This window comes from Penicillium citrinum (genome assembly GCF_028827155.1).
Source record: "Penicillium citrinum strain IBT 23319 chromosome Unknown utg000008l:1.0-2707905.0:1.0-2709502.0, whole genome shotgun sequence".
Classification (NCBI taxonomy): Eukaryota; Fungi; Ascomycota; class Eurotiomycetes; order Eurotiales; family Aspergillaceae; genus Penicillium; species Penicillium citrinum.
The window spans coordinates 2,127,910-2,142,148 of NW_026622693.1; the positions used below are offsets into that span (position 1 = coordinate 2,127,910).

At 47.6% G+C, this 14,239-nt stretch overlaps 8 protein-coding genes across 8 annotated transcripts; 4 read left to right on the top strand and 4 right to left on the bottom strand.

The window, feature by feature from the left end:
- Positions 1-203: 203 nt before the first annotated feature.
- Positions 204-542, bottom strand: N7469_009234 (uncharacterized protein; the record flags this gene model as incomplete). The annotated part of the gene is made up of 1 exon (XM_056648152.1): positions 204-542. One exon carries the CDS (start codon positions 540-542, stop codon positions 204-206), a length of 339 nt encoding a protein of 112 aa, XP_056497917.1.
- Positions 543-1,228: 686 nt separating this feature from the next.
- On the top strand, positions 1,229-2,964 carry N7469_009235 (uncharacterized protein; the record flags this gene model as incomplete). Its single annotated transcript, XM_056648153.1, has 4 exons — positions 1,229-1,441; positions 1,524-2,018; positions 2,084-2,760; positions 2,820-2,964. The coding sequence occupies 4 exons, from the start codon at positions 1,229-1,231 to the stop codon at positions 2,962-2,964; spliced, it is 1,530 nt and encodes a 509-aa protein (XP_056497918.1).
- Positions 2,965-2,997: 33 nt separating this feature from the next.
- N7469_009236 (uncharacterized protein) lies at positions 2,998-3,449 on the top strand (the record flags this gene model as incomplete). The annotated part of the gene is made up of 3 exons (XM_056648154.1): positions 2,998-3,018; positions 3,128-3,259; positions 3,315-3,449. The coding sequence occupies 3 exons, from the start codon at positions 2,998-3,000 to the stop codon at positions 3,447-3,449; spliced, it is 288 nt and encodes a 95-aa protein (XP_056497919.1).
- A 338-nt stretch (positions 3,450-3,787) lies between these two features.
- Positions 3,788-4,916, top strand: N7469_009237 (uncharacterized protein; the record flags this gene model as incomplete). Its single annotated transcript, XM_056648155.1, has 4 exons — positions 3,788-3,824; positions 3,889-4,397; positions 4,456-4,556; positions 4,613-4,916. 4 exons carry the CDS (start codon positions 3,788-3,790, stop codon positions 4,914-4,916), a joined length of 951 nt encoding a protein of 316 aa, XP_056497920.1.
- A 1,027-nt stretch (positions 4,917-5,943) lies between these two features.
- N7469_009238 (GNAT family N-acetyltransferase) lies at positions 5,944-6,516 on the top strand (the record flags this gene model as incomplete). Its single annotated transcript, XM_056648156.1, has 1 exon — positions 5,944-6,516. The coding sequence occupies one exon, from the start codon at positions 5,944-5,946 to the stop codon at positions 6,514-6,516; it is 573 nt and encodes a 190-aa protein (XP_056497921.1).
- A 332-nt stretch (positions 6,517-6,848) lies between these two features.
- Positions 6,849-7,351, bottom strand: N7469_009239 (putative NADH-ubiquinone oxidoreductase 12 kda subunit; the record flags this gene model as incomplete). Its single annotated transcript, XM_056648157.1, has 2 exons — positions 6,849-6,943; positions 7,126-7,351. The coding sequence occupies 2 exons, from the start codon at positions 7,349-7,351 to the stop codon at positions 6,849-6,851; spliced, it is 321 nt and encodes a 106-aa protein (XP_056497922.1).
- A 557-nt stretch (positions 7,352-7,908) lies between these two features.
- Positions 7,909-9,353, bottom strand: N7469_009240 (putative alpha-1,6-mannosyltransferase subunit; the record flags this gene model as incomplete). Its single annotated transcript, XM_056648158.1, has 2 exons — positions 7,909-8,861; positions 8,933-9,353. 2 exons carry the CDS (start codon positions 9,351-9,353, stop codon positions 7,909-7,911), a joined length of 1,374 nt encoding a protein of 457 aa, XP_056497923.1.
- Positions 9,354-9,975: 622 nt separating this feature from the next.
- Positions 9,976-13,143, bottom strand: N7469_009241 (serine/threonine-protein kinase; the record flags this gene model as incomplete). Its single annotated transcript, XM_056648159.1, has 3 exons — positions 9,976-11,737; positions 11,793-12,193; positions 12,253-13,143. The coding sequence occupies 3 exons, from the start codon at positions 13,141-13,143 to the stop codon at positions 9,976-9,978; spliced, it is 3,054 nt and encodes a 1,017-aa protein (XP_056497924.1).
- Between the last annotated feature and the right edge of the window lie 1,096 nt (positions 13,144-14,239).

A 14,239-nucleotide genomic window follows, 5' to 3' on the forward strand; every position in this document is an offset into this window, starting at 1 on the left:
TCATAGCGTTCATGCAGTCTTCAAACTAGCAATTTCAATTCGAAATCCAGTCCTTCAGCCCTTCCAGTTGGTGGGCAGTGCTCTACCAAGTTTTCTGTTCTAACGCAAATCCCATAATCTTTTTCAGGTAGTCACATGGTAGTTGCGCGGTGTAGACAATATTTTCCAGTTCATCATCCTGCGTATAAAATTTTATATTGATTTTATAAAGTTCCGAAATCCAGCCAGCTCGAAACAGAACCCGCATCGGCCCTTGCTTCGAAATTTAGATTCTTTTCTTCTGTTCCAGGGAATTGGGAGGGATCCAATCCCGACCAAGGGATATTGAACATGAAGCTATCAGCGGATGGTACAAAAATATCCCTTATACCCGCAGCATTGATCGAGCTCGGAGTTGAAGATGGAGAAGCCATATATGGCGGTAGAACTCCATTATGTCCTGTAGTTGTATCGATGGTCACTTCTGGGGGAGACAAAGTAACAATAACCTCCAGTGTAGAGTTAATGTCTGCCTGGGATTTATCCGAATCCCTGGATGTCATGGCAGTGAAGACATTATTTATCTCCTGCAGGCGTAATATATCATATTGCAGGATATCCCATAACAGTGGTATACTGACTATCTCGTTTTACAAGTTACATCGTCAACTTGTTGATATTTACCACGTCTCAACATTTTACACTTCAAATCATACGTCGTGAAATCAGCCACCCGACTTGGCCGACTTGGCCGACTTGGCGATATCAAAATTCGGGCTAACGGTCTACTTATATGTTATGAGTCCGTCTACTACATCGGGATTTCACATCGGCAAATGCTCGTCTAGTGGGGGATGAGCCTAGGCCTAGTGATTCTCATCGGGTCATTACTTGCCGAGAATGGGCGTCGTCGATTAGGGTTCCGCGAATCCAGTGTGCCTCTCCGACGTCCAAACGTCTCCATTCGGCATTCTCATCGGGTGAACTACCGGTTAAATACAGTACCAATTCTGTTCACTGTGAAAGGGTAAACCTCGGATCGTGAAAGCTCACAATTGCCCCCCGTGGAGTCTATCATCCCCAGACATTCTTCCCCGGTCCGATCCACTCCACGGCCCCATACCCCGGACATGGCCGATCAAATGGAGGACCGCGGGGTTTTCAGTCTCCTTATATGCCGTGTCAATTGCTACTACCCCGTAAATCCTCTCGAAATTCTTTTCCGTCTGTAATTCAGTGATATCTCGCCATGTCGTCGACGGACCCTAGTCACCCTGACGAGACTCTCCGTAAATCCAACTCGGATTATGTTGAAGAGAAAGATTTCGGGGTCGCAGATGACTCTGTGCGATACCTTTCCGAATCACACAAAGCCTATTTGATCGAGCGTCATGGGAAATTGGATTTAGATCCCATTCCAAGTATGGACCCTGCGGAACCATATAACTGGCCATCATGGAAGGTTAGCCAACAATCTCTTCCAACATAATAAGTCCAACTGAGTAAAACCATACTGATGAGGTTCTTTTCTTTTTCAATTATAGAAAACGGCTAATCTAGCTCTCGTTGCTTTCCACGCTTGCATGGGGACTTTCACGGCCGCTGCCATTATCTGTGCCTATGAAGACATCTCACTAGACGTGGGTGTTTCATTGCAACGCGTCAGCTACCTAACATCCCTTCAAATCGCCATCTTAGGAGGTGCACCACTATTCTGGAAACCTCTGTCGCACCGATTTGGTCGTCGCCCTATTTTCCTTCTCTCTTTGATCCTGAGCTGTGTATGTAACATTGGTTGTGCGAAGAGTCCCGATTATGCTTCTATGGCGGCTTGTCGTGCCCTGGTGGCATTTTTCATTTCTCCTGCCATGGCTATTGGTAGCGGTGTTGTTACAGAAACGTTCTTTAGACATGAACGAGCTCGGTATATGGGTATTTGGACGGTGATGGTTACACTGGGTGTTCCGGTTGGGCCTTTTATCTTTGGCTTTGTCGCTCAGCGAGTTGGGTACCGTTGGATCTACTGGATTTTGGCCATTGTGAGTGGTTTACACAGGTGTGTTGAGAGAGCGATGTGGACTCAATACTAACCTCATTCTCTCAGACTAATGCCGTCGAATTCATTCTCTATATTTTCTTCGGCCCTGAAACCCGCTATATCGGAGTCGATGTACAATCCAAATCTTCAGCCTTCAAACGCGAATATGTTTCTCTTCGACGAATTGATCCTACTCCGATCAAAGTATCCGAGTTCTACCACCCATTGACACTTTTCACAAATATCCCAGTCCTCCTAGCCGCGATCGCATATTCCATGGTATTCCTTTTTGCTTCGGTACTCAATTCAGTGGAAGTGCCCCAGCTTCTACAAAGCAAATTCGAGCTCAGCGCTCAGGGACTCGGTCTTCAATTCCTTGGATTGATCATCGGATCTTTACTCGGTGAGCAACTGGGTGGTATCATGTCTGACATGTGGATGAATGCCCGAGCTCGAAAAATCGGTCACAAGCCTGCCCCAGAGTACCGGTTGTGGTTGAGTTATATCGGGTTCTTGTTGGCTATTGCTGGTATGGTGGTCTTTTTGGTCTGTACCGAACAGGCGACCCAAGGGAAATGGTCGGTCAAGCCGATTGTTGGAACTGGTGTTGCTGCATTTGGAAACCAAGTTGTGACTACTGTCTTGACGACGTATGCTGTTGATACTTATCCCCAGGATGCGGGCAGTGTCGGTGTTTTTATTAACTTTGTCCGCTCTACATGGGGCTTCATTGGTCCCTTCTGGTATGTTGTCTCCTTTCTCAAGGTTTCAGAAGATTTGGTGTACTAATTATTATTATCAGGTTCCCCTCCATGTTCGAGAGTGTTGGTATTGCTGCTAGTGCTGGTGTAGTTGCTGCATTGATTATGGGTGCTAGCTTCTTCCCCACATTATATCTACAATTACAGGGAAAGAGATGGCATGCCGATGCTAGAGACGGGCTATAAGATATTATTCAGCGAGAGAATAGCTTTTTCGAAATGGAAGACTTTTACAAGATGGTAGATTCCTGATCTAGCAGTGGCAGCTGTTCCCATGTCCCTCGGGTGGGGGATTTATATATAGAGGTTGTGGTCACAGGGTAGTTATTATTTTATTCTAATGCTTTAGACGTCATCCTTTGATCTACTCGAACGTTCTGAGAGCGGAAATGGATTCTTTAAAGTCATCCGCGAAGTCGTTGCCATTGAAGATATCCGTCTCGTCTACATACTTCAGTACAAAGGTTCACAGCATCAGTCTGTGAGTCTCTTACGCAGTGTCCTAGTCTCAGCAGGTAAGGGCCAAAGGTTCACAGAGCCTGACAGCACTTGAAGCTCGCACAAATAATTGTTCTGGTGATATGAACATATTCAGAGAGATCAGCTATCCCAGTAGCGCGGGTGTTGATGCATCCAAGAAGGCCCCACTTGAGCTTGTGGAAGGTATATAGTGTTTGTGTGCACGGCTCCATTGATGCTATTCCAAACATAGTTCATATGACTGGAATAGAAATTGCCCTCAGATAGAAATCCGCAATCAAATTAGGATAGTCAAATCAATGATTTAGTGAGAAGAAGAAGAGAGGGAGGAAGCAAGTGTAGTGCAAACCTCCTTGCGGAAGCAACTGACCGCCTCGAAAAGGCGCAGGGCAATTTGGATGAATCAACTTCCACTTCCACTTTGATTCCCTCGGATTTCCCAGAACCTCCTCAATTCTTCAGAACTTCCCACAATCGCAGATACCTTCTCTTGTGACTAAAATACCCAAACGAGGTGATTGGTCTCAAAATGGAGAACTATCAGAGGATTGAAAAGCTCGGAGAGGGTTTGTTGACATTTCCCTTCCCGTCAACGCGATATAATCTAAGCTGACATTTCGACGCGTCTAGGTACATATGGCGTGGTCTATAAGGCCAGAGAACTCAATCATCCCAATAGAATTGTTGCTCTAAAAAAAATTCGACTCGAAGATACCGACGAGGGCGTTCCTAGCACGGCCATCCGTGAGATCTCTTTGTTGAAGGAAATGCAGGATCCTAGTGTGGTTCGACTACTGAACATTGTCTATGCGGAAAGCGATAATCTCTACCTTGTCATGGAATTCGTTGATCTGGACCTGAAGAAATACATGGACGCTCTTCCCGTGAGCGATGGTGGACGTGGCAAGCCCTTACCTGATGGATTCGCGAATGGAGCTCCTATCGGGTTGGATGAGACGATAGTCAAGAAGTTTATGGCTCATTTGTGTGAGGGTTTGCGGTATTGCCATAGTCATCGGATCATTCATCGAGATTTGAAGCCTCAGAATTTGCTTATTGATCGTGAGGGCAACTTGAAGCTAGCTGATTTCGGTCTGGCGCGTGCCTTTGGTGTTCCTCTTCGCACTTACACCCACGAGGTTTGTCCCTATGTACCCAAGTGATTACTTGATTCCCGGCAACTAATGTATGTTTCAGGTGGTGACTCTGTGGTACCGCTCGCCGGAAATCCTGCTAGGTGCGAGACAATACTCTACCGGTGTGGATATGTGGTCTGTTGGTGCTATTTTTGCAGAAATGTGTACTCGTAAACCTCTTTTTCCCTGGTGATTCCGAGATTGATGAGATTTTCAAGATCTTCCGGTAAGGATGGTGTACCACCTCACTTCGGCTGGTCCTTCTCTAAAATAAATCGCAGTGTCCTCGGTACCCCCAGCGAAGAAGACTGGCCGGGCGTAACATCTTTACCCGACTACAAGGCCACATTCCCCAAATGGAAACGTCCAGACACCGAGATTGTCCCCAACCTCAATGAACACGGATGCCATCTGCTCGAATCTTTGTTAGAGTATGATCCGGCGCAACGGCTGTCAGCGAAGAAAGCTTGTCAGCACCCATACTTCCGCCACGGCAGCTCTTACTACTCTGGGCGTGAATGAAATGGCATTTCATGATTTATTAGCGATTACCAAATGTCCTATGTTTACGATGCCAATGTCATTTCTTCAACGACCCAAAAAACCGCATCTTTCTCATCATCGCGTTGTTTTCCATGCGCTTGCTCATTGCATTCAATGATTTTTTGACGTATGTTAGATGTGGGAGCGAGGAAAGATGAGCTCGCAGTCTATTGTCTTGTCTGCTATCCCGAAGCTTGCTCTGAGACTCGTTTTATGCGTGGAATATGCCATGCATCTGCTGCGCTTCGTCATTTGACTGTCTCTCATGTCCAATTCAGCAATAGTCTTTCGGGCGAGAGTGGGTGAAGAGTCGATATTCTACTAGAATCATCGGCGGACTCCGCTGTGCGTGCCTCGATGGTGACTCGCACAAGCCAACCAGATCACTGCGTTGAACCGATCGTCTCTTGGCAAGCCTTGGAGAGGTCTGCTTACGTGTGAGTGGAATCTTCAAACTTTGGGGTAGATACCCTGTCCTCATGGTTGATAGCTTGGCGACATTCAATGATGAACCTGCTACTTTCGACAATGAGTCTGCTTATTGGATGAAAAAAAAGTAAATGAAGAAAAGAAATATCCACTTTCTCGCCCGATAGATCAGAAACTCCAACCAGAGTCCTTGTAAATCGGTTAGCCCAGCCAAGTAGCCCTAGTCAGGTACTAGTAGCAGGTCCAATGAGGAGCAATTGTTGGCGCAGAGTAGCATAACTAGTTTACAGCAGCTTCAACCTTCAAACAACCATATTTCACTGGAATGCTAGTGAATTTCTTGGATGTGAAATGAATTCGTATTCAGCCGATAATCATCGTAACGAGCCATTCTAAATATGCACCAGTGAGTCATCGAATCCTCAATATTTAAGAACAGCAAATCCGCTATATAAGAATATCCCTATTCATATCCTGTCTCATCTTCGAATATTTCTACTACATTCGTCTATTATAGTATCCCATCCATCTTAAGACTCACATCTCACGAATACTACATCCCAAAACTATATCCAAAATGTCCTTGACACAAAAGTCTCAATCCTGGCAAAAGCCCGGCTTCCTCATTTCAACCGATAAAACCCTTCTCTCAATCCCAGCAATAAATCATGCATTCGGGTTAGATCTCATTTACTGGACAAACCCCGTCCCAGAAACCGTCCTTCAAGAGATCGTCGATAATTCATTTTGTTTGGGTCTCTATGAGATCTGCGATTCATCTACTACTCCATTGAACGCAGAGTCATTATCCAATGGAGACAAAGACAAAGACAACTTCAAACCAGACTCGAAGAAGCTGAAACAAATTGGATTTGCTCGGTTGGTTGGTGATTTGATTACTTTTGCGTATTTCACCGATTTATATGTTTTGCCTGAATATCAGGGTCTTGGACTGGGAGGTTGGTTGATTGATTGTATTGGAGAAGTATTAGATGGAATGCCTTATTTACGATGGGCGATGTTGAGAACTTCCTTGGAGAAGAGTCAAATTGCTTATGAGAGGAAATTAGGGATGAAAGTTCTTCAGTCTGGAGAGATTCAGGATGGGCCAGTTATGATGGGTAAGAAGGGGAGATTGGGAGGTCCTTAGGGTCATCAATGGGTTACTTTACACCCGGTTTTAACTGGGGGTAAGCAAAGGGTCTAATATAGTCATCGTGGAAAATGTAATAATCTGCATCGAATCTTGAAAAATGTCAAGTGAATTGACCAGGCAATGATATCGTATATGTACAGTACAATAGAGGCAGCTCCTCTCACATATCTCCTCCGTTTTCGAAAACACTTAGAATAAGTCGAAAAATCCCAGAACCATACTCTATACCCTGATAATGTACGGTATAGGTCCTCCAATCGGGTCCAGCTTCAACAAAGGCATATCTCATCGTAGATACCCATGAATCAATCGTCACCGCGAATAATTTAAGAAGACTTGGCGGTGTTGCCAGGGTACGAGTTTTTCTCCTGGAAGAGATAACCCTTGATCTTGCGCTCGTTCAGAAGCTCAAAGTACTTCTCTGTCCAGAGAAATGAAATAGGTTAGCAATGATTCGTTAAACCCCGGATCAACTCTCAAGTCATATATTGCCACGCCATTCAGCCCAGAATCACGCAGGGTTGAGCGAATTCGTATAGCCAGAAAATCCACCACCCGCTAACTTTCAGCCGGATGGTTGTTGGGAGGAGGGGGAAGAAATACCTCTCAGGACACCACACTTCTCAAGGTGATTCACACCCTCACGCGCATAGCACTTGCCCAATTCCTCTCCAACAAGACGAGACATCATGCTGCGCACCCATTGCTCACGAATAATAGCATCACGGGCATTGTGTACCGCAACATTGTCCTCGAAATCAACGCCCTCGTAGGTTGGGGGCACGGTAGGCTTTTTAGCCAGGAAGGCGGCGGACTCGGCGGTAGGCATTGTGCGGTGTGGAACTTCGGTAGTTCAAGCTGAGGATAGAGGGGATTCGAGCGTATCGGAGCTGGTAAGAGTCCGCGGATTGCCCTGCGCTGACTCCGAGGTTTGCTTGCGTAGGGATTGATTGAGATTGGATTTGGAGGTCCGACGAGGCGGTCGAATCGGGCGGGTGGTTGGATTACGTGGGCTGTGATTGGTTTAAATCGTGGGCGGTGGGGGTAGTATATCACGTGATGAATTTGGACATTTCGAGGTCACATGACGCAGTCTAGACGAGAAGAGAAAAAGATTGAGTATAAGTATAATATTTATGGCTAAATTGAAAATGAAGTATATTTGCAGCATTTGAAATGCGAAAGCACCACCAAACGCCAGCTGCAGCCCCTTGCAGCACCGTCCCAATATTGTCCAGATGGGTAATCCAGTATCATACAAAATGGCGCCGGGAAATGCGTAGTAACATGAAAACATAAAGACATGAGAATTGAGAATGGGACGAGGTTAAGGACCGTCGAAGTTCCATGTAAGATGTAGTGATAACGTGTCATGATGGACCGCTACTACGCCGACGAAGAGGAATCAGTTCCTCCAAACACCCACTCATAGATAGAATCAACACCATCTTTCAGCATGGTCCAGAGTGAGCGGTTGTGTCGCTTGGAAATTTCTCGGTAATTGTATATCTCAGACCAGCAGTCTCGGCCGAAGCTGCAGCCAGCCATATTGACGACGAGATCATGCTCTTCTTCTTGATAATGAACGGCGGGATTGTTCTCGTCACCACAAGCACCAAGCGGGAATGAATTGATTGTGCGTTGAGGGAGGAATCCAACGCTGCTGCGAATCCAGGGCTGGCTCTGATAGATGTATTTGAAGGCATCTTGCTCCTTGTGCTCCCATTCCATATGCATCTGCTCATACATGACGGGATCCCACCATGCATCGAGCAAACGATCTGTCCATAGAGAACGGCGTAGGAAGAACGAGCCCAGATTGAACCCAGAACAATCCTGCGTCAGCAGCATTTGCAATGAATCAGTCTTACCATCTCCTTCAAGCGCGCGACCCAATTCATCTAGATAAAACTCAGGAAGTGGGTGCGTGATATTCAACGGATTGTTCTCATTGATATCGCGGTAGACACGATCATCAAGGGAATCGAAAATTTCACTCTGAAGAGATCGATCCATTTCCATGATCCAGGTGTTCAAATCAAGCCACCAGAACCATTCTGCGTCCGGGTATTTCCGCATCGTTTCACGGATGACATCGCCCTTTTCCCAGCTTTCGCGCCACTCGTGCGAATACCGCTTCTTAGCTAGTAAATTAACGACCTCCAGCTCGTATCCCCATTGCGCGGCATAATCCTGCTTATTCCATATGCTGTTCCGCTCAATGGCCCATTCACGCGCACCTTTCAATTCCATGACGCCGCCTTCAACGTTTGAGCCGAGGATGATCACGAATTTGCGACCTCCACCGAGCGGTGATCTTCTGTAGAGACGGATCAGAGCTGTGAATCCATAAGAGAAAAAGTTAGCCTTTCGTTTCCATAAATATGCTTCTGTCCTTGGCTGAACTTACGACCCCAAAGACACAAGTATGCAAGGCAAACTAGTAATAAACCCAACACCAAGCGGGCTCGACCTCGTCGCAAAAGAATTCCTAGAGCACCTCGCGCATCACCAGCTGAGCGATACCATCGTTCGCGCCCATATACATCCTTATCCACATATCCGTGTGGTGATTGCGCTCCATGGAAGCTAGGTAATCGACCAGAGATCTTATTCTTCTGTCGGGAGAAGAAACCACTATTGCGCGTTGAGAAGGACGGGTATCCGCGCACTTCTTCACTCTTTGCTTTGGCTGCTGCCCAGGCACTATTCGGGACGAGCGTGTTGGGCGAATACCCGCGCTTCGGCGTTGAGGAGCCGCTGGCCGGTGTGAGGCCCGGGCTGGACCACCCTCCGCCCGGATGGGGAGAGGGTGATCGTGACAAAGACATGAGGGTTTATGAGGGAGGGTTCTTCGAAGGCTGTCGATATTAGGTACAGAAGAGTGAGGCGAATAGAGAGGTTGGGAAGGACTCCAGGAGTCGAGGGCCGGCGCTGAGGTCAGGATGACATGAGGGAAGGCTGGATGCTGATCGCCGAGCAGACGAGATTAAATGAGAATCGCGACGGATTAAGATAATCTCGGATGGAACCGAGAAGAGGCCGCACAGACCAGCGAAGGCCGAGAAGCCGGAGTCAAAAATCGAGTTGAAGTTGTGAAGTTGGAGAGGAAGATAAGTTGGAGAAGATCAAGTTGCCCGCATGCGGAGGCGGAGGGTTTTATATACTTCAGTCACTAAAACAACTTCAATTCTAACTACAAAGGGCTACACTGGTAGTATTAATGTAGGAGTTATCAATTAATTAGAATGAGTAGCCAGTCATGGTCGTCTCTAATTGACTGCCTTTGACCCAGCTATCCACCTACTGGAGTGTATACAGATCGACGCATGCGGATGTCTACTCCACATGGCTGGCTATTGTACGACCTCAAATTCACACCTTACGATGCCAGGAATGCTATTAACTATCAATCTATTTGGTGAGCAGAGAGATACAACCCATATCATATTCCTACTTTTCATCCTTCTTTTCGGTAGACTGAACCGGCATCCGATTCGTCGCCTCATTCGATTTATGCATCATTGCCTGTCGCACCACAAACCCTTTCTCATGAACCGGGCGAGTTTGAACACTCTCGCCATGATAAAATTCACATCGAAGATCTAGATATTGTCCATTGTGTTTGTAGACCGTGATAACGTCTCCAGTGTACAGTTTTCCATATTGGAAGCCCTCAGCTCCGCTCTTGCGGAGTTCAACTCCATTGACCCAAATACATTTGCGTGCTTTGGTCGAGAGTAATGCCGTAACCCCCGGGACTTCTAACCAGTCCTGGCCCTCGGCAATCATACATTCAATCTTAGGAGCCCAAAATGTAATTTCCAGGGCGTAGGCGGGAATTCGTACATCCATTCGATCTTCATGACGCACAGTAGCGTTGGGACCACGACCCCACGACGTGAGGCGATTTTCCAAGCGGATATTCACGTCGAAGATTGACCCCGGTGCACTCTTCAGTCGTCCCAATGGCTTGGCTGGTTTGGCGAATTCACCACCAGGCATGCTGACCGGGGTGTCGGGTCGGTGAACAATCGGCTCAGATGGCTCCTCGGCTGCTTGAAGCTGCTCTTGTAATTGTGCATCTAGAACGGCTTGCCCAGTCTGGGCATCCAAAGTTGTTGCGAGCTCCACGTCAAAGGATGCTCCTGTCGGTGGCCCTGAAGGTTTCGTGGATCCACGGCGACTAACCGGTGCACTTCCATCGCTGGAACGCTCACTGGCTGTCTCAGGAAGTTCAAGATCAATACGACGAGACGGTTTGGGTGGACGCGGCGTGATATCCAGATTGTCAGAACTGGCGTGAGCTTGCCCTTCACGTGGGGTGTTACCAAGATTGGTGGGCTCTCTCTGGTCGCCAGGAGTGGTCTGTCGTGTTGATGATTCAGTAACCGGGCCGCTCGGGGGGAGAAGAGGGTGTGAGGAGTTCATATTCAGTCGTCCAACGAGGTTCTCGGCGCCCATCAGGCTGGGTGCAGTGCCACCGAAAGGATTTTCCGGGAGAGAAATGATCGAATAGACGCTGCGTTCATCGCTCATCGACTCACCAGATGATGCAAAGCCCTCCGCGACAAGGTCATCTCCAGTCCAGGAGCCTGTTTGGCCAAGCGCATAGGAGCTGCGCAGGGCTGAAGAGGTGACTTCGCCAAATAAGCGTCGTGCCTGGTGCTCGGCAACCACCTGGCCGTCTTGAAAGCTTTGGATATTGGGCAATGAGGGATACTTGATGTCGGCAGGTATTTGCTCGATGCGAGGTCGTTTGGCGATGGCTTCAATACTGCTTGACTCATCACCCTCTCCGGTGTGGATGTATGCCCGTTCATCAGACAGGGATAGTTGTGACGCATCTAACTCTTCATCTTCCCCAATTACCGAAAGACCTCCACGAACATCTGCCAGTATGTCGTCATCTTCATACTCATCCACATCCGCAACCTCAGAAATCCAGGGATGTAAGAAGCAGTCTTTCTCCGTAGGTCGAGAAAAGGGATCTCGATTCAGCAGCTTAGAGACGAAATCAATGCCGGACTCTGAGATACCCTCTCGACGCAGAATATCGTAATCAGCCTCTGTCTCCATGATGCAGCGAAGCATTTGCTGACCGCGGTCCTCTGCCCGCCCAGAATATGGAGGCACGCCAGACAAAATATGGTATAATACTGCACCAAGAGACCACATATCGACAGCTTGACTGTACGGAGAGGTTTTTGGTGGTCTGAAAATTAGTATCATGTCGATTGAAGGGATCAAGGTGGGGGGGAGGTACTAACGGGTCACCAACACGTCGTCTCTTCCGGGCATCTCCTCGACGGTATGTTTCATAATCCGGATACACTTCAGGCGCACAGTACAGCAAAGTACCACAGAAAGTCTTGAGAAACGTCTCCTCTTGGGTGACCTTTGAGAGCCCAAAGTCGGACAGTTTCACACGAAGAGGATCGAGAGACGCAATCAGGATGTTATCCGGTTTGATATCACGATGTGTTATGCGACGCTTATGAAGATAATGCAGCGCCCGCAAGATCTGTCGGGCGATAGTCCTCACCATGTCCTCCTGGATCTTACCCTGCGTTGAGAGATAGGTTGACAATTCGCCCATGGGGACATATTCCATAATGATGTAAATCCATCGTTGATATTCATGATGCTCGATGTATTGGACAATATTGGGCTGTTGAAGTATGAATATTAATCACGGTGAACATCAAGGCAGAAGCAAATACGACTTACATGTGTCAGATCACGCATAATCTTCATTTCGTTGTCAACCTTCTGATCCAAAATCCCATTCTTCATAAAGCGCCGCTTGTCCAATTCCTTTGCCGCATAAATCGCCCCGTGTTGCTTGGTAGCTAACTTGTAAACCGTAGCGAATGCGCCTTTGCCGATTTGCCCGGTGACATTGTACATTGCACCACCCTCCCAATGCATCCCATATGTGTTGACGCTGGAAGACAGTATCGGCTGATGTGACGAGTGACGAGTTTTGTTATGCGCTGCACCAGCAACGACGCGTTGAAGGCGCTCGAAATAATGGAGGATATTCTGCGTGTATTGCATGGCGAAGCCTTCTCGGGCCGGGATCCGAACAACAAATCGAACTTCGTCAGAGCTATGGTTGCCAGTGACAACCTGAATAACGGAGCCGTTTGTGAGCATCCGACTGTTTTCCTTTTGAGTCTTGCGCAGTCGACAATTATCCACGATTGTGCCGTTGGTTGATGTATCTTGAAGCATGATGATGCCATCACCTGTCAAGTAGATGCGAAAATGGTTGTTAGACACACGCTTAGCCTCATCATCACCAGCTAGCAGAATATCACAACGGGCTTTGTTGCGACCAAAACAAAAACCCGAACCGAGATCATGGACATTGGAAGACAGTCTCAGGGCAACGTCTAAGGCCGCCGTGTCGGAGGCCTCGTAGTCCAGGATATCCCTCTGGAGAATATGTTGGTTTCCGCTCGCTGCTGTTGCCGCTACCGCGTTGTGCGCTGCGTGGGAGTTGGGATGCAGGATACAAATGATATCCGCAAGATCCTGTTCTTGCAGCCCAGAATTGTTCAAACCCATCCGGCGAGGATCAGCGCAGGGCTGAGTAGATTCTTGAGTTGCTTCCATGGCAGGACTTCAAATAAGAAAGATGCAAATGTGGTGCAGCACTTTTAAAGACAAACAAATAGACACAAGCAAGAAAAGAACTACAAGAAGCCGATGGCGTGGGTATATGTCGTGATGGCAGGAAAATTTGGCATGAACAGGGTTATGAATACACGGTCTGGCCTGGCTATGGCCCGTAAGTAAATTGGGTGAAAAAAAGAGAGATTCCACGTCCGGGAGGACAAGGGGTTTATATACCTTGTGGAGGGTCCGAGACGGGGCAGAGGTACCACCAAGGCGTTCACCCAGGTGAACCACCAACAACCAAGGAAATCAAGATGATATGAGGAATAAACGAAAATGGTATGTTGCATAAATAGGTAGCAGGTGTGAAAAGTATGTTTAATACAGCGAGGGGATTCGGATAGTGATGGAGGTGAGTTATGCGGCTGAAGGGCGGCGTAGGGAAGACTTGAGGTTGTGTCGATGGAGCAGTAGGTGCACTTTACCCATAAGTGACAAAGAAAACCCTGGATGATAGCTGGTCTAAATAGTGCTCGGTCCGTACTATGGTCGTTCCCTTGGTATAAACCACAGAAGCAGTAGGTGGACTTCGTTCAAGCTGCCTTAAGACGTGGGGTCTTTTCGTTTCGTTGCGGCTGAACGACCGCGTGAGAAGTTAATGGGCTCTCCGAGGGGAATAAGTCATTGAAAATGACTACTTCACTAAGTGACCGGGATCGACGTTTTCTGGAAGGATCGTGCACGTATCTCTGCCAATAACGACCTATTTAGTTAGTCTGGGATCTTTTGTAGATGTCGGTGCACATCATTTGTTTTGACTCTAACTCGAGGTCGGTTAGACTTTCTTAGATCGATAAGAGACTCACACAACAAAGAAACAAGTATCCACGAGGAAAGTGTGTGAAGCAACGGCCCAGAAAGGGGTGAACCTGTAGCAGAGACTGCAAGGTCGTCGTCCGAGAAACAAAACTGCCAGCCGCAACGAGTTGGCGAGGTTGTCAAGGCACCGTTCAGGCATAAAACCATTGATGCCTGAGCTGAGTCATCGTTGGTAGGTCCCGTGATTGGTGGATGATGGGATTCTCCCATGGAA